The sequence below is a fragment of the Lipotes vexillifer genome, unplaced genomic scaffold (assembly GCF_000442215.2).
Source record: "Lipotes vexillifer unplaced genomic scaffold, Lipotes_vexillifer_v1.1 scaffold364, whole genome shotgun sequence".
Lineage (NCBI taxonomy): Eukaryota > Metazoa > Chordata > Mammalia > Artiodactyla > Lipotidae > Lipotes > Lipotes vexillifer.
The window spans coordinates 199,545-217,728 of record NW_006793912.1 but is presented as its reverse complement, the minus strand read 5'-3'; the positions used below and the strand labels follow the sequence as shown (position 1 = coordinate 217,728).

The 18,184-nt window shown below is 35.9% G+C and overlaps 1 protein-coding gene across 1 annotated transcript in view; it reads left to right on the top strand.

Moving 5' to 3' along the window:
* LNPEP (leucyl and cystinyl aminopeptidase) overlaps positions 1-18,184 on the top strand; it is a 98,030-nt gene that overhangs the window by 47,030 nt on the left and 32,816 nt on the right. Inside the window, exons 3-8 of the mRNA XM_007466866.1 lie at positions 1,076-1,214; positions 2,544-2,675; positions 12,440-12,560; positions 13,246-13,400; positions 15,048-15,161; positions 16,788-16,922. Of these exons, the coding sequence (XP_007466928.1) occupies positions 1,076-1,214; positions 2,544-2,675; positions 12,440-12,560; positions 13,246-13,400; positions 15,048-15,161; positions 16,788-16,922 (796 nt within the window). The remainder of the gene's footprint in view (positions 1-1,075; positions 1,215-2,543; positions 2,676-12,439; positions 12,561-13,245; positions 13,401-15,047; positions 15,162-16,787; positions 16,923-18,184) is intronic.

Below are 18,184 nucleotides of genomic sequence, written 5' to 3'. Positions count from 1 at the left end.
TTTCTGCTTGCCTTTTTTTTTTTTAACATCTTTATTGGAGTATAATTGCTTTACATTGTTATGTTAGCTGCTGTTGTATAATAAAGTGAATCAGCTATCCGTATACATACATCCCATATCCCCTCCCTCTTGCGTCTCCCTCCCACCCTCCCTACCCCACCCCTCTAGGTGGACTAAGTCCTAAGCAAGCGAGGCAATCATGCCCACAGTGGTGGTTATCTATGTACCATATTGACTGGTAGCTGATATGTGCACACTAGGGCCACACTTGTCCTGATTCCTTATGACCATGTTTGTTTGATTTCCCAAATGCAGATCTATTTTATTCCTCTGCTTAACTAAAAATCTGCATTTCTCCTCTTTTTATGCTTTTCTCCCAACCTTTAATTGAGGACTTATAGTTAAATTCTCAAGTGTTGTTGCTGTAGGAGAGGAGGAAAATTTTTGATTCGTTTTTGAAGAGAGTAAAGAACACCAGCATACTATAGGACACCTAGTTTTTTCAGTCCTCATGAAAGTGCAGGTTGTGAGTTTGAGGTTTAGTGTTATGAAGCCATGGTCTGTACAGAGAATAATGGCAATGGATGACAATCTTTTATAGTGAGGTTTCATCAGAAACCTTTTTAAGACCTCAGTGGCCAGCTGTAGCCTATCTTTGTGGCTTCATCTCCAGCCACATTGGACACCCACCCCCAGTCCCTGAATATGCACTGCTCAGTCCTTCCTTGTGCTTCCTACTCTTTCTAGGCTACACTGTCTTCCTTTCTCTACCTTTTCAAATATTCCTCATTTTTAAAGGCCCTCTTCATATTTTGTCACCAGTTTCCTTACAGTGTCTCTACCGCTAGGCAGACTTTGTTTCCTACCCTTTGTTTCCACTGCTTTGTTTGCACTAATAGGACGTGATTCGCAGCCTGATAACTTTCTACTGTATAACCTCTGCCTCTCCCAGTTGATTGAGAATCCTTTAATGTCTGGGCTTGTATGATATTTATCTTAGTATCCCTAGAACTTGGCAAGGTGGCTTGAATAGTAGGTACTCAATAACTATTGGATGGATTTGCATTTGTTTTAGGTACTTTGCAGCAACTCAGTTTGAACCCTTGGCAGCAAGATCTGCTTTTCCTTGTTTTGATGAACCAGCATTTAAAGCCACATTTATCATCAGGATCATAAGAGATGAGCAATACACTGCTTTATCAAATATGCCTAAGGTACTGTTCTATTCCTTGAATGTAAAATCTTTGAGTGGGTCTCTTTCTTTGTTTTGAATACTTGAATTCTTCTTTGCCATACTGTTGAGAATGATTAAAATCATATACATTCTTATTCTTTCTTAAAATGCTTAAATAAAAGTAAAATATGTATTGGAATCAATTGGGAAGTCAGTCTGAGAAGCACTTGAGGAAAGAGAAAGACTGGATGTGGAAGGTATGGGCAGGAAATGTGAAGTCTGTGCTATTGTACTAAAGTTCTGCAAATATTAATACTGTGAACGGCTACTAAAGAGCACAGTGATATTTTCAAAGACATGGTGAACTTGCTATTCTAGACAGTAATATTTGGTAGTGTTGAATCATGATTGACCTTGGTGTTTTACTGGTTACTGAGAAATCGAGATGGTAACATGGAGGTTGAACAACAAGAACATGGACATCTTTCTTGGCTGTGAGCCCTGCATGGAAGTAGTGGGGGTGAAATCAGGCAGAATTGTTTTTATGCCAAACAGAACTTAGGGGGGGGTTCCTTTGGTTACACCTGAGAGCTGTGTGCAGCCGATAGGAACCTCTCAGAAGCCATGTGACTGGGGGGGAGGAGCAGCCACATGTCACAGACTATGAGTCAGCCCTTGAGTCAAGGAGAGTACATGGTCTGTCCTTCAACAAGGATGTCACTTCAGCAGCTCTACTCCTAGCCGTACTCTTCACCTTAATCTTTCTCTAAGAGAGGTCAAATGCTTACTTGCCTAGTAACCCCAAACCTATTTTAAATTCATGGTTGGAAAATCCTGCAAGGTTGCCCGCCTCCCCTCATCTTGTGTCTACTGCAGACTTTTCTAGTGACTTACCACCTTTAATCCCACTAAGCCTTCTTGTGGTCATCAACACGGTCCTTTACAAAGCCATTTCAGATCATTTGGAGGGATTAACCAGCTGTAGCTCATTCTTGTGTGAATGTATTTGTAGCAGTAGAATGGAGTACTTCTAGGTCATAAGGAAGGATTTTTGGTTTTGATGGTGTTTTAAAGGGGAGAAACAGAGCCACTGCTACTTACTGTTTCTAACTTACATTTATTTAAAGCCATTGTTTGAGACTAGGAACTTCTTAAGGATTTTTACTGTACTCAGTATGTCCTCATGATGAAGGATGGTAGAACAGACTGAGACTGAGGGCCATGTTGTTTGGAAACTTGTGCTGAGAGATTAAAATATGCCAGCATCTTCACTACTTATTTCCTATCTGAATCTTCAGTTTCCCAGTTTATATGTCACTGTCATTTGTTCTCATAGTTACAGAACTGTCATTTTCCCCATTGCTTGTAGAAGTCATCAGTCATTGTGGAAGATGGACTTGTTCAGGATGAGTTTTCTGAGAGTGTGAAGATGAGCACTTACCTGGTTGCTTTCATTGTGGGGGAGTTGAAGAATCTGAGTCAGGACATAAATGGAACCCTGGTATGTATGTTGTTGTGGTGATTGTCTTGAAAACCTGTATTCACAGGAGGTTGAGAGGAATCCTTTCATGATATCTGGTAACTGCTTTATGAAGGAAAACAATCTTTTGGTTCACAACTCTGACATTTTATACCAGCAGTGTTACTTTTTACTTAGTTGTTATTTACTGTCATTATTTGAATACCAAAAAAATCAATAATTTTTAAGTTCCTTTAAATTTTACTTTTGTAAGAGAATTTCAGTAAGACAATATATGTATAAGAAAGCCTCTAGAACTGTGCTGTATAATATGAAAACACAGAAAGACAATTTAATTAAATCAAGAAACAGTACGTGAACAAAATGAGATGTTTAACGGAGACATAGAAATCATAAAAAAAAAAAAAAGAACCAAACAGAAATTCTGGGTCTGAAAAATACAGTGAATGAAATGAAAAATGCAGTACAGACCATCAGCAGCAGAATGGATCAAGCAAGAAAAAGAATTTGCAAGTTGGAAGGCAGGAAATTTTATATTATCTGGTCAGGGAAGAACAAAGGAAAAAAGGATGAAAAAGAAGTGAAGAAAGCCTACATGATTTGTGGGACACCACCAGAAGAAACAATTTGTGAATTATTGGAGTTTCAGAAGGAGAACATAGGGAACAGGGGGCAGAAAGCTTACTTTAAAAAATAATTGCTGAGAACTTAGCAAATCTGGGGAGAAATTTGGATATCCAAGTTCATGAAGCTCATAGGTTACCAAACACACTCAGCTTAAAGAGGTCTTCTCCAAGACACGTTATAATAAAATGGTCAGAAGTCAAAGAGAATCTTAAAAGCAGCAAAAGAAAAGAAGCTTATAACTTATAAGGGAACTACCATAAATCTATCAGTGGATTTCTGAGAAGAAGCCTTAGAACATAAGAGAGAAGCAAATGATATATTCAGAGTGCTGAAAGGAGAAAACTGCCAACCAAAAATACTCTATCCAGCAAAGTTATCCTTCAGAAATGAAGGAGTGAGAAAGACTTTTCCATACAAGAAAAAAAAGCTGAGAGAGCCCCTTACCCCTAGACCTGCCTTACAAGAATTGCTGAAAGGAGTGCTTCCAGCTGAATTGAAAGGACACTAGCTAGTAACATGAAAACATGAAAATGTACAACACACTGGAAAAGGTATTTATAAAATAAAATTCAGAATGTTCTAATAGTATAATGTAGTGGTATATGCATTCTATGGGATGTATCAAAAGCAGTTCTAGGAGGGAACTTTAGAGTGATAAATGCCTACATTAAGAAAAAAGAAAGATCTCAAATAAACAACCTAACTTTACACCTCAAGGAACTAGAAGAAGATTAACAAACTGAGTCCAAAGTTAGCAGAAGGAAGGAAATAAGCAAAGATCAGAGCAGATAAATGAAATAGATACCAGAAAGAGAGTAGAAAAGATCAACAAAAGGAAGAGCTGGATTTTTAGAAAGGTAAATGAAATTGACAAAACTTTAGCTAGACTAACTAGTAAAAAAAGAAGACTCAAAATCAGAAATGAAAGGAGACATTACAGCCGATACCACAGAAGTACAAAGGATCATAAGAGCCTACTGTGAATAACTATAGGCCAAGAAATTGGATAACCTAGAAGAAATGTATAAACTCCTAGGAACATACAATCTACCAAGACTAAATCATGAAGACATAAAAAAATCTGAACAGATCAGTAATATAAAGAGAGATTGAATTAATAATCAAAAACATCCCAACAAAGAAAAGCCCAGGATCAGATCAGTTTCTCTGGTGAATTCTACCAAGCGTTAAAAACAAACAAAAAAAATCTATAGATTCAATGCAACAGAATTCCAATGGCATTTTTCACAGAAATAGAAAAAAATAATCCTAAAATTTGTATGGAACCGCAGAGACTTCGAATAGCTAGAGCAATCTTGAGAAAAAAGAACAAAGTTGGAGGTATCACACTTCCTTGATTTCAAACTATACTACAGAGATAAAGTAATCAAAATCATATGCATAGTAATCAAAGAGTGTGGTACTGGCATAAAAGTAGACACAGAGCAATAGAAAAGAATCAAGACCCCCAAAATAAACTCCTGCAAAAATGGTCAACTAATACATGACGAGGGAGCCAAGAATACTCAGTGGGGAAAGGGTAGTCTCTTCAATAAATGGTGCTGGGAAAACTGGATCATCACATGCAGAAGAGTGAAATTGGACCCTTATCTTTCACCACTCACAAAAATTAACTGGAAATGGATTAAAGACTTAAATGTAGGATCTGAAAGTATAAAACTCCTAGAAGAAAACAGAGAAAAAGCTCTTTGACATGGGTCTTGGCAACAATTTTTTGTATATGACACCAAAGCACATGCAACAAAAGCCAAAATCAACAAGTAGGAGAACCTCAAACTAAAAATTTCTGCACTGCAAAAGAAACAGTCAACAAAATTAAAAGGTAACCTGTGGAATGGAAGAACATATCAAATATCTGATAAGAGATTAATATTCAAAATATATAAGGAACTCATACAACTCAGTGGCAAAAACCCAAACAATCTGGTTAAAAAACGGCAGAGGAACTGAATAGACATTTTTCCAAAGAAGACATGCAGATGACCAACAGATAGATCAAAAGGTGCTCAGTATCACTAATCAGAAGGAAAATGCAAATCAAAACCTCCGTGAGATACCACCTCACACCTGTTAGAATGACTGCCATCAAAAAGACAGATAACAAGTAACAAGTGTTGTTGAGAATGTGGAGAAAAGGGAACCTTTGTGCGCTATTAGTGGGAATGTAAATTGGTGTAGCCACTGTGGAAAACAATATGAGGGTTCCTCAAAAAATTAAAACTAGTACCATCATATGATCCAGCAATCCCACTTCTGGGTATATATCCACAGGATATATATCAAAACAGGATCTTAAAGAGGTCTGCACTTCCATGTTTGTTGCAGCATTACTAACAATAATAATATTATTATTCATAATAATAACAACCTAAGTGCGGATGAATGGATAAAGAAGATGTCGTGTGTGTATGTGTACACACACACACACACACACACACACACACACACACACACACATATACAATGGAGTGTTATTCAGCCATGAGAAAGAAAGGAAATCTTGCCATTTGGAACAACATATATGGACCTTGAGGGCATTATGCTAAGTGAAATAAGTCAGACAGACAAAGACAAAGACTATATGACCTCACTTATGTGTGGAATCTAAAACTGAACTCATGGAAACAGTGGACTCGTGGTTGCCAGGGCCTGAGGGGTGGGGGAGATGGGGAGATGTTGGTCAAAGGGTCCAAACTTCCAGTTATAAGTAAGTTCTGGGGAGCTAATGTACAGCATGGTGATTATAGTTAACACTGTATTATACATTTGAAAGTTGCAAAGAGAGTTGCTTAAATGTTCTCACCATGCAAAAGAAATGGTAGTTATGTGAAGTGATGGAAGTGTTAACTCGTGCTACTGTGGTAATCATTTCACAATATATAAGTGTATCTAATGAACATGTTGTATACCTTAAACTTACATAATATTATATGTTAATTATATCATTAAAGCTGCAAAAATTAATTAAATTTAAAATTCACTTCCTTAGTCTCAGTAGCCACATTTCTAGCATTCTTGTGGCTAGTGGCTACCTTACTGGATATCAAAGATATTGAATATTTCCATCAATGCAGAAAATTTTATTGGGCAGCAGCAAATCTAGAACATTGTGCAGCCTTAAAAGATAGCATAAAAATTTAGTTAGAAGAAAAACTCCAAGTTGTAAAAGTCATTTGAATGCACCTTTTGAAAAAGCAAGTCCTGATTGAATTTTCTGCATCTTAGAGAGAGAAGATTGTTTAAATGTCTGGTATGTCTGTAATTTGTCAAGATTGACCCTTTGTTCTAATTAGGCTCCTCTGCTTTTCTTCGTCATTTGAATCTGTCTGTAAATGATTGTTTGATTGGATTTTATGCCTTAGTTTCACTGTAAAGACCTTAAAAAGCTAGTATCTTCACATACTAACAACATAGGAGGAAAGAGTCTTTTAAAGCTAAAAATGATTATTTTTCATGATAGAAATATGATGGAATTCTTTAATTTTTTTTCATATTTTTGATCCCCACCAGGGTATGTTTTCGACCCTTTGAACACATTCACTTGGATTTGGGCTTCCTTTCCAGACCAAAGAACTTTATTTTAATCACAGTGTATTTGGATCTTATTATTTGCTAATTAAGAGGGGCATACTCCTTCTGTTAGAAAAGATTATCATGTCTACTCCATTAACTCTTAGAGAGAAGGGGTGAGGTAAGGATTATCTGGCTCTTCATCAGCAATAACACTGCCAAATGACTTTACGCTCAAAGGATGGAGACCTGTTCGTGTTCAAGGGTAACGTGGACTACGTTGAGTAAGTGCTCAATATCATTTACTCACCTTTGGGTTTAAAAGAGTTTTTGGCAAGTCTAAACCAAAGAGTTTTTCGGAATCCTTTCGAAAGGATATTAAGACTGGTTTAATTCTGAAAAAAATTCAGTTAATCTCTCTTCAAGTTTTGCACCCCAAATTTAGCCCTTGATGCAGATGTTGCAGCCTTGATAAAACCTAAAAGGTTCGATCTTAAGTCAAGTTGCTTCTTCAGGAGCCAGCTGAGTACCACCCTCTCCTTGAAACTTTTCGTTCTTTCCCCAGCTGGGATTAATCATTCCCTCTCTGATATTTCATAGCACTTTAGTTACATCTCTGTTGTAGTTCTTATCACACTCTTTGATATAAAATCCCCAGCACTTTTTATTGTATCTCAAAATGTATGTAGTCTTGGCTTTTTATTTTCCCTCTCTCTCTTTCTCTCCCCCTCCCTCCCTCTCTCTTTCTTTCTCCCTCTGTCCCTCCCTCCATCCCTCTCTCATTCTTTCTTTCAACAGCTATGCTGGCTTCTTACTGCCTGTAGGATTACATTCAAACTCATCCTTCTGTGATATTCAAGGCCCTCATAAATTCAGTTATATTTCCAATTGCTCCAATGGAATTCTTTCACCTAGTCAGGCTGAATTATTCACTGCTCAGATATATACCTCATATAATATATATATATATATATATTATATATATATATTTTTTATATATATTATATATATGATATATATATATATATATATATATATATATATATATATCATATATATAACATATATATAAAACATATATGTATAACATATATGTATAACATATATATATAACATATATATATATTTTGTCCACAACAGTTGACCCTTGAAGAACACGAGTTTGAACTGCACAAGTCCACTTATTGCAGATTTTTTTCAATAGTAAATACTGCAGTACTACACGATCCATAGTTTGAATCCTTAGATGCAGAAGACTGACTATAAGTTATACTCAGATTTTCAACTGCTCCGAGGGTTGTTGCCGCTAACCCTGTCATTATTCAAGGGTCAACTGGAAAGAGAGAGAGATTGAAAGAGAGAGGAGTTTCAAATGACTTTTTTTGCTTTTTATTTACATGTATTAGGAAGCAACATGGTTAAACATGGACTCTGGCATCTACCTCGGTTCAGATCTCTCCTATACAGCTTTCTACCTGTGTGCCCTTGGGCAGACTGCTCTGTAGTTCTCTAAACCTCACCTTCCACAACTCTAATACTATATTGTCTATATTAGCCTGCTCTCTCAAGGATTAAATTTTTTAAATTCCTGTAAAATCTTCGGTACCTGGCAGATAGTAATACACACACAGAGAAACTCCCTTGTATGTATGTAAACTCCCTTGTATATATAAATATAAATAACCTTTATCATTTTTAATGCTACCCAGTAGTAAATGTGTTTTGAAAAAATTACAAATAAACAACTGTTTTATTAACTTTCTCTTTTTATTAGGAAATGGGGAAGACTCTAGCATGTGTGGAGTTATACTCTGTGCAGGCAGCTGTCTTGAGCTCTCATTTATAAACATCTTTTTATTTTATAAACCAAATGAGGGGAAGGCATTAGCCTCATATTGCTGATGAAGAAACAGTGTACCAGAGAGGTTAAGTAATTGACCTAGATTACATAGCCAGTAAATGATAGTCAGAATTCACTGTCTACCACAATATACTGCTTCTTATAACAAGTGATGTAATTTTTGTAGGTATGGTGATCAGAAATTCAGACTTAGAGTCTAATAAAGGATTTTTGTTCCACTAAAATGTTGTAATCTCTAGGATATGTTCTATTTTGTAATATTTGACATTAGGCCTATTTCACAAGATTCAGGAGTAAGGCAGTAGGGCTTTACTTATTAATGTCAGTCATAGTAAACAACTGAAAATGTCAAAGTTGACTGGATTATTAAACGTGGCCTGTTCAGTGATAAAGATTACTATGTTGTCAAAGACCTAAAGAAAGAGAGAACATTTATCATTTCTGTCCATTATTCAGTGTTCCTTAAACCTCTCTCTGCCTTCAGGTATGCCAGAACTACCTAGAAAATTCTAGGCTAGTTTTGAAATACACTTTATCAGTAGGAATGCCAGAATTACCTAGAAAATTCTAGGCTAGTTTTGAAATACACTTTATCAGTTTGTCTTGAGGTTTTTATTTTGTTGTTGCCATTACCTGATTTCGTTTTTACCATAGACAGGTCTAATTTGTAGAATCAGAATCCATTGGTGGTTAGTCAGATGTGGACATCATGGCTGTTTAACATCCAAACAGAACCTTCAACACTATTATCCATGTGAAGTTATAATTTTAATTTATTCTTATTTAGTCAGGAACATGACTTAGCTCCACAGACAACATTTCCTCAGGTATCCTTCCACCAACTAGGGACATTATACGTAATTTATATCATTCTCCTAAAGTCTCAGGTCCCATGTAATCAGTTATTCTGGATAGACTTCATTCTGGTGAGGTTTCTTTGTTTTTTTTGGTTTTTTTTTTAAGGAATTTATGCTTTTTGTATGTTCAGCTGTCTGTGTAGGAAAGCTGGTGTTTTTCAGGAAACTTAGTATTGGAAGATTCCAATATTTTCTATCTTCATAAATCTTGCAGGCTGTATTGTTGTTCTTTTGGGGGGATGAGGTTTGGTTCTGGTTTTGCTTTTATCTAGTTTTTGCTTCTTATTAAACTAAGGAGCAGAGTAAGTTAAACCTAACAAATCTGCTGTTCCTCAGTCTTAACTTTTTTCTCTGAGAGCTGACTAGGAGACTTTTTTGTGTCTTTTATAAATCTCCCAGTCTTAGCAAGAGATGTTGTAGGAAAAGTTTTAAGTTGTAAGCCTTAAGGCCTGAGCACCAGTTGACTTGGATTTAACAGTGTTTAGAGTGCTCTTACCAAGTGCAGGGTGCTGGTCAAAACTTCTTTGTTGAACTAGATTGCTTTCTTTGTTTATTTCTTACTGCTTCTGTTGCTCTTAAAACAAGCATGATAATAATTGTAATGACCTGACAATTCATCTCTAGTGAGAATTCACAGCACATTTTTTAAAGGAAGAGAAGTAGAAGGAAAGAGAAAATGCCAAACTACCTTTCTTCCTAGTCATTGTATTCCAGAAATGGGACTCAGTGGATCCTTTGGTCAGATTTCAGTTCCATGTGAACTTCTTTTTTCTCCCTTTACTTTTCATCTAATGAAAGATGCTTTCGCACATAGTGATGGGAGTGGCCAAATGGTGTGTTTGGGAGAAGGATGTTTGAGGAGGAACCTGGAGTATATGGGTGGTGTTCCTATTAGGACAGCATCTTCTAGATGGTTACATTGACTGGAACATAAAATATGTATGTGTGGAAAGAGCAGGCAGAAATAATAAAGACTGGTCTCAAATTCCAAGTGATCTTGGTACAGTCATTTATAATGGTAGTTAGATTTAAGAAGAATATGTCAGACTTTGTTGTGTGTGCTTGTGTGCTAACACTTTCACAGGGGGAATGATGCAGGAAATGTGCATGGTCCTTTGGCAGGTGGTGACTGAATTCAATAAGCTGTGGTCACAGTCCTGTACCAAGGGCTGCAGATGTTCGAGTGCTAGGCTGGTGAAGTACACTTGGCCACATGATGTGATATTAAATTTCTTCCACAGTTACTTTAGAAAGTACCATATTTTAAATGGGCTAACTGAACTCCTAACACTTCATTCTTCCTGTCACTGTTGCCACAAATGCTCTGCTCATACATGTTTTACCCCATTTCTGATGGGATTCTATTTGTAGTAATGATAATAACTACTGTTTATTGAACACTTCTTTTGTGTCAGGCACTATTTTAAGTTCTATACATAATAGTTCATTTAATCCTGACAGCAACCCTGTGAGGATAGGAGCTACTTTTATCACCATTTCATAGATAAGGAGATTGAGGCTAACTAAGTTCACACAGCTAGCAGAGATTTGAACCTGGCAGTCTAACTACAGAGCCTGTGCATTTAATTTTGTTGTTTGTTTACTTAAAATTTTTTCTTTATATTTAATTTTTAATGCCATGTTACCTCCATGTTTTTGTGATTAATGCATATGTTCTATAGACTAAGGCCCCACATAAAAACAAAGCTGAAATTGTGACCTCTGAGAAATTGTTGACTGTTTTCCAGTGCTTTAATGAAAAACCAAAAATAATTTGGGGTTAGAGTTCACCAATGTATTTTTTCAAATGATGAATTATTCAATAGGTCTCTGTTTCCCACCTGTTGGGATCTTTATTTTGAGGTTTTTATCTTCTGCTGTGTCTTGTCCATATCCTACTTTCCCAAGTTGAGTACAGAGGGATTTTTTTCTTTCAGTCCATTGAAAAACAATAAATATTGCTTTTTAAAACCTGTTGCTTTTAATGTAATTGCTTAAATTTTGCCTTTGATACTTACTGATAAGACATGTATAGTTAGTTACATCATGTGTGTTTAACTTATGCACTTAATCAGAAAAAGAGAGAAAGAATAACAATTTAAGTAATGTGGGCAACTGCATCTTCCCTGGAGCATGCGCCCTGAAGTGAGTGGGCAGTGTGGGCATAAATCCCAGTATCTGCTTAGTTGGTTTTAGTTACCGTGTGCCACTCACTGAGTGTTTCACTCTGCTGGGTATGGTTATTTTTGATACAACATGGTCCTTAAAAACAAGCCAACAACTGCAAAAAAAAAAAAAAAAAAAAAAAAGGAAGCAGTTCCAAGGCTTCCAAGAAAAACTGGCTGTGCCATACTTACTGCAAGAGAATGTGTTGGTCTCTAATAGGTTTTCCCAGGGTAATTTCAACATTTCTGTCTTAGGTGTTTATGTTAGAACTAACTCCCTTGTAAGCTGTGACTTCTCTGTATTGAATGCCTGCTCAATGCCAGGCACTGTGATAGGTGCTAAAAAGATGAAAACTTAGTTTTGGCTTTCAAATAATTTACAGTTTGATAGCTCATAGACAAGGAAGGGCCATTGTAGGTAATGGAGAGGCAGAGAAGAGTATCATAAAATTGAACAGGCAGATGCTTATGAATTGCTATATGATACAAAATAGTTTATTTTGGGTATCATGTTAACTTAAAACTTACTGATTGCTTTTATTTTTTTTTTTAACATTGTTGTATGTATGGAAATGACTTGCTAAATCCTATAGGGGTTAAAAGAACTATAAGTGAGAGTTGCTGTCCTGAAAAATCTCGTATACCTCTATGTAGTTCTCAGGTATGCTAATCTTGACAGTGTTCACCTGAATATCATGCCATTTTAATTGTACCTGTCTTTACATCATACCTGTTACCTTTTAGGTTTCTATATATGCTGTCCCAGAAAAGATTGGTCAAGTTCACCATGCCTTGGAAACAACTGTGAAGCTTCTTGAGTTTTATCAAAACTACTTTGAAATGCAATACCCACTAAAGAAACTGGGTAAGAATTAAACAGTGCCTCTGATTTTCATTATCATTATAACCTAGGTTTATGTTGCAAATGTTTTTTGCGGAAGAACTTTTGCCGAAGTTATTTTAAAGGAAAACCAAGAAACGCTGTTAATTGTTTGCCTTCAAAATTGTATTTGTTAAGATTATTTAGATTCCATGGATGTATCTGAAAGTGGAGCTTAAAACACTTAGAAATTTATGGGACTATTTCAGAGGTGCTGTGTAAGTGGGGATTTGCTTAGGGCTTAGTCTGGAGTTGGAGTAATTCTAACTTCCTAAGAAATTCCTAATTCAAATGATAATAGGAGTAATGAGAGCTCAGGAAAGCAAGAGCATTTCAGTGCTGTTCAACGTGGAGCTGGTTTTAGCTAGAAGAACGTTGGCCCTGCATCTTGTCCTCCTTGCTCTGGGAACGTCTTCACTGTGAAGGAATTAGGTATCTTCTCTTGCTCAGGGACAGAGCAACAGTGACTCTACGGGGGGGTTGGTCAGGTCTTCCTCAGCTGACAGGTAGGTGAGGAGCATACAGGGCTAGGAAGGTTCCTTTCCTTAGGAGTATAAATGAATTCACTGCCTTCTGATTCAGTGATAGACCAATGGGTAGAATATTTTGGTTTAATTAGGGAGTGCCTTAGATGGGGTGAAGTTGATCACTTCTTTCTTGTTATGTCCAGATTTGGTGGCTATTCCTGACTTCGAAGCAGGAGCAATGGAAAATTGGGGTTTGCTCACCTTCCGAGAAGAGACACTTCTGTATGATAATAATACTTCTTCAGTGGTGGATAAAAAACTGGTTACTAAAATCATCGCTCATGAGCTGGCCCATCAGGTATCAGCAACCAAGGCTGTTGTATCTCACACCTGTGGTCTGTTTCATATCCTAGATTTTTAGAATACATTTAGATGCTAATAATAATTCAGCTTTTTATTATAGTATTGTCTTCTTTCATAATAATATGATGCTTTTTAAACAAACTTAATTTTCAGATTAAAATGCTATTTAATGTTTTGTATAGGGTTTTACAGTTTATAAAGCATTTTCACATCCATTATCTCTCTTACTTTTCATAACTTGGTGGGGAAGAAACCTTTTCCCTGAGTTGTACTCTTCTTACAACTCTTGGACTGTAGTTGTCAGGACTAGATTTATTGTTTTGTCTCCTGCTAAAACTGGGTTCTTAGTTAATTTGGGAGAGGGAAGGTACTCTGTATGACATAGAGAAAAAGAAAGAAAATTATGAGTACATGAACCTCCCTCTTTCTTCCCCAACACCTTGTCTCTCTTATGCCCTCGATGAGGTGTTTATCAGGGTAGGGTGTGGTATGGGGGTGTTGTGATGGTGGGAGCATGTGGAGGAAGAGTGGGACATGCTCTGGCAGTTGACAGCCTGCCTCAGACACAGTCTGTAGCCCCCGCTACAGCCCTCATGAGGGCTTCATGACATGCTGGCATATGAAGCGTATGCTTATTTACTGTTACAGTTTTAGGCATGTAGACAAGTTGTTTTTGGGGGGAATCTGCTCTAGGTCTGTTATTTCTGGGTCCGGCCATCACCCCTGGGGGAGTGTTTCTCATTTCCTTCTTCTTTAGGACTTACAAGTCAGCTTCCTCTGAAACAGGTTTTAAGATAATATCTTTGAAAAATACGATTTCGTAATTCTCAAAGGTGTTTTGTTTCAGTACCTAGTAACCCTGTCATTTTGCTGATGGTTCGAGACAAGCCCTTGGCCACACTGACTAAATTGCACACCCTTTATTTCACTCTTTATTTACCACTCTTTATTTCAGGGATTTTGAGATGCATGTTTTTTAAGGGAGTCTCGTATCATTTTTTTCCTTCTTCTTACCACCTCATGGAAAAAGCCGTTTAAAGTTCTTTCTGATTTCATTTATTTGTATGCATGCCAAATTTCTTACGGAATGTTATTTGAATTCTGTTTTGAATCATGTAAATACTGCCCTCAACTTGGGTGACTGAGGAGAAACCTGCAGTCCAGGCTCTCTGACTATAGGAACATCCCTCACATAGAAATTTAATTTTTAGTTGTCATGATGATTGTAAATACAATGGAAAATAATATTACTAACTTGACATTAGAAAGTAGAATTTCATTATCTAGGAAATCTTACTTTTAATGAGGTGACTCGTTTTTGTTTACCTAGTATATAATGTGTGTTAAATTGATAAATATGCTAATTGTCTTTCTTGCCTGTTTCATTTAAGGTAAAATGTTAAATTTTTTATTTTACTTTTAAAGTGAATTTATACAATTTATGCAATTTTACTTTTAAAGTAAATTTATATTGCAAATATAATTTATTTGCAAGTCTTTAATTTGAATATAGTTTGTGTTAACTGTAATAAGTATATTTTTCAGTAATTGTAATCTGGTTATAGGTGATTAATCTGACAATTCAATTATTAGAAAATTCTTGAGAGTGTAAAGTTGGTTAGTAGTTTGTTTTTTCCCACAGTGGTTTGGTAATCTGGTAACAATGCAGTGGTGGAACGATGTATGGCTAAATGAAGGTTTTGCTACTTTCATGGAGTATTTCTCTTTGGAAAAAATATTTGGAGAGCTCTCCAGTGTAAGTACACTATTTGTTAGGCCTACTATGAATGCCAGGGGGAAAAATAGCCAAATCATATTCAACATGTATTTTCCATTCATTTGGAGTAATGAAAATGTTTCTAGAAAGATACGATAAAATTGACCCTTGTTATTGATCTCTGTACCTCTTGAGATTTGACAGTGAAAATTGTGCTTTTATTTACTGATGTATTTCAGAAAGCTGAAATTTTGTGGAATTATTTTACACTTCGTCATTAGGATGAACATTTTAAATTGCTTTGCTACATTTTATTTTAATAGATGTGGCCCTTCTGCTTGAAAGAACTCAGATAGAGTTGAAAAGCCTTTTTTTGCAAAACAAAACTTTTTATCCTATGTATAAAGAGAAAAAAATTAAGACATTTTGTAGCAATGCTGTCTCTCTGTTATCACTGTGATCATTCTTACAACAGTGATACATAAGCTGACACAGACAAATAATTTGCTCTTTTTAGGTACAAACCATATTTTGTGCCCTTTTCAAAGACGTGGACCACCATTCTGTTACAGGGAGCATGATAATATTGTTACTATGTTCTTAGACGCTCTGGAGATGTTTCTTATCATTAGGGATATTTGGACACACTAGGTCATATATGACAGATATTGCCAAATAATTCAAGCAGTAGGTGGAAGAGTATAAAGATCCCTTTCAACTCTAAAGTTCTGTGACTTTCTATTAAACTTCCTGAATATATGATCCAAGATTGCTTCAAAAAAGGAATACTCTCTGTAATGGCCTATGTGGGAAAAAAATTTAAAAAAAAAAAAAAAAAAAAGAGTGGAGATAGGTGTATGTGTAACTGATTCACTTTACTATACACCTGAAACTAATACAGCATTGTAAATCAACTATACTCCAATAAAAATCCCCCCCCCAAAAAAAGAGTACTGTTAGAGCTTTCAATTTGAAATTTTTATGTAGGGCCTGTTCAAAAATTTCAGGTGGTAAAATAAACTCATTTTAAGCTAGAATATTAATAAGCAAGGTATTCTAAATCTGTGTATGCTACTTAATTAAGTAAGCAAAGAGATATACAGTTTCACCACTTGGTGGTGCCCAGAATGTTAAAAAACTTCTAATATACATTCTAGAGAAGCTCATCTACTGAGCTCTCAGACTTCTTGCTGTCTAAGAGTTATATTTTACTTCGAATGAACCTTAGTTAAGGGAAATGTATATTATCTTAACAGAAAAGCTGGATTATGTATGAGAAATCAGCTTAAGGAACAGTTCCTATTTTTTTTATTTCAGATTTTATTTTACAAATATACACTAGCCATTTTTAAATATTCATTTTGAATATCTGGATTTAGCATTTGGTTGCTTTAGTAATAAATTCTCAGCTTATACTGTTGTTTAGGAAACACTGTTTTCCATGGGGCCAGGAGGTTATAATTCTACTTTCAAATTTAAGGAATATGCATAAATGTCACATTCTTGCTACATTTTCAAAAGCTTATTTCTGACGTTTAGTGAAGCTAGTTAATTTTTTATAATGACCTTAAACAGTAATTAGTCTAATTCATATAAATAATTACTATACTTGCCTCTGTCCTTAATACTGTTCATGGTTTCTTAATCTGTTTCATTTTTTGCTAGTATGAAGATTTCTTAGATGCTCGATTTAAAACCCTGAAGAAAGATTCCTTGAGTTCATCTCATCCAATATCATCATTATCTGTTCAGTCTTCAGAACAGATTGAAGAAATGTTTGATTCTCTTTCCTATTTTAAGGTATTGCTATACACAAAAAGTACCTGGAGTAGGTTACAAATTAATTTCATATGTGAGCAAGCTGCTTGATTTAGATTATTTTAAAGATTAAATAGGTGTTATTTTCAGGTATCCTGTTAAACTTTAAGATGTTTGCTTCTATTTAAATCTTGGTCTTAACTTTATATGGGTTTTTCTTTCTTTCTCTGTCTCTTGTTTTAAGTTCTCTAACTAGTATTCTGGGTAGTTAACCAGATCTTATAGTAATGTATTTTTTGAAGTTGGATCACTGTCCAGATTTGCAGGTAGAACATGTCCAGGGAAGGGAAGGTTCTAAGCCCTTGGCTGTGTTATTCAGGATTGAGGTGTGTTCCAAAGTCAGAATTGCCAAAACAAGTAAGCAAAAGGAGATTTTTAAGAATTGAAGATTTTGTTGTAGAATTAGAAACATAGACTCCAGGCTTGGGGGTAAAGCAAAAACAGAAACAGAGAAACCTGATTAGGATCATCGTAAGAGAACAGGATAGTGATATCAGTGCCACTCACATTTGTGTAGGGAGGGAGGGCTGAATGTTGTAGCTTGTTGACCTCCTTAGTCTGGCTTTCAGATTAAGCTCAATAAATTGAATTCTTGTCCTGGACAGAGAGGAAGATATACAGAACATATGACTTCATGTCATCAAGAAACTCAAAGTTTAGGTGGTAAGTACTTGTGAAGTAGTAAGAGATAGTACGTGCTAACTGAATGGCACAGAGTATTTTTGCCTGGGATTATGGAGAGAAAATGTTTGGAGGAAAATGGAAATTGAGATGAATTAAATAATAGGAAGAATATAGGTAAAGAGGAATGGGAACAATAGAATAGGGCAAGAGTGGGATGTTGAGGTCTGCAAAGAAAAAGTCAGGAATACCAATGGGCAGGGAAATTTTGTTTAGGTAGCAAATGTTTGCAGTGGAAGCCACATGTAGAGTAGGGGAAAGATGAGAAAGGTAGGTTGGGGCTCAGTTGTAGACGATCCTGAATGCCATCAGGGATCTGGACTTTTTCTGTAATTAGTGGGAAGCTTTAAAAGCTTTTTCAATAGAGGAATGGCTTGATCAAATAAAGACTGTTTAGGAAAATTAATTTGTTTCAGTTTATAAAGTAGATTTAAGTGGAGAGAGACCTAAAATCAGGAAATTGCTGCTGAAGTACAAGCATGAAATGGTAGAAGTTTAAAAATAGAAGTGGTAGTGAGAGTAGAAGGGAAATGATGGGTGTGAAAAAACCCTGAGTGTAGGGA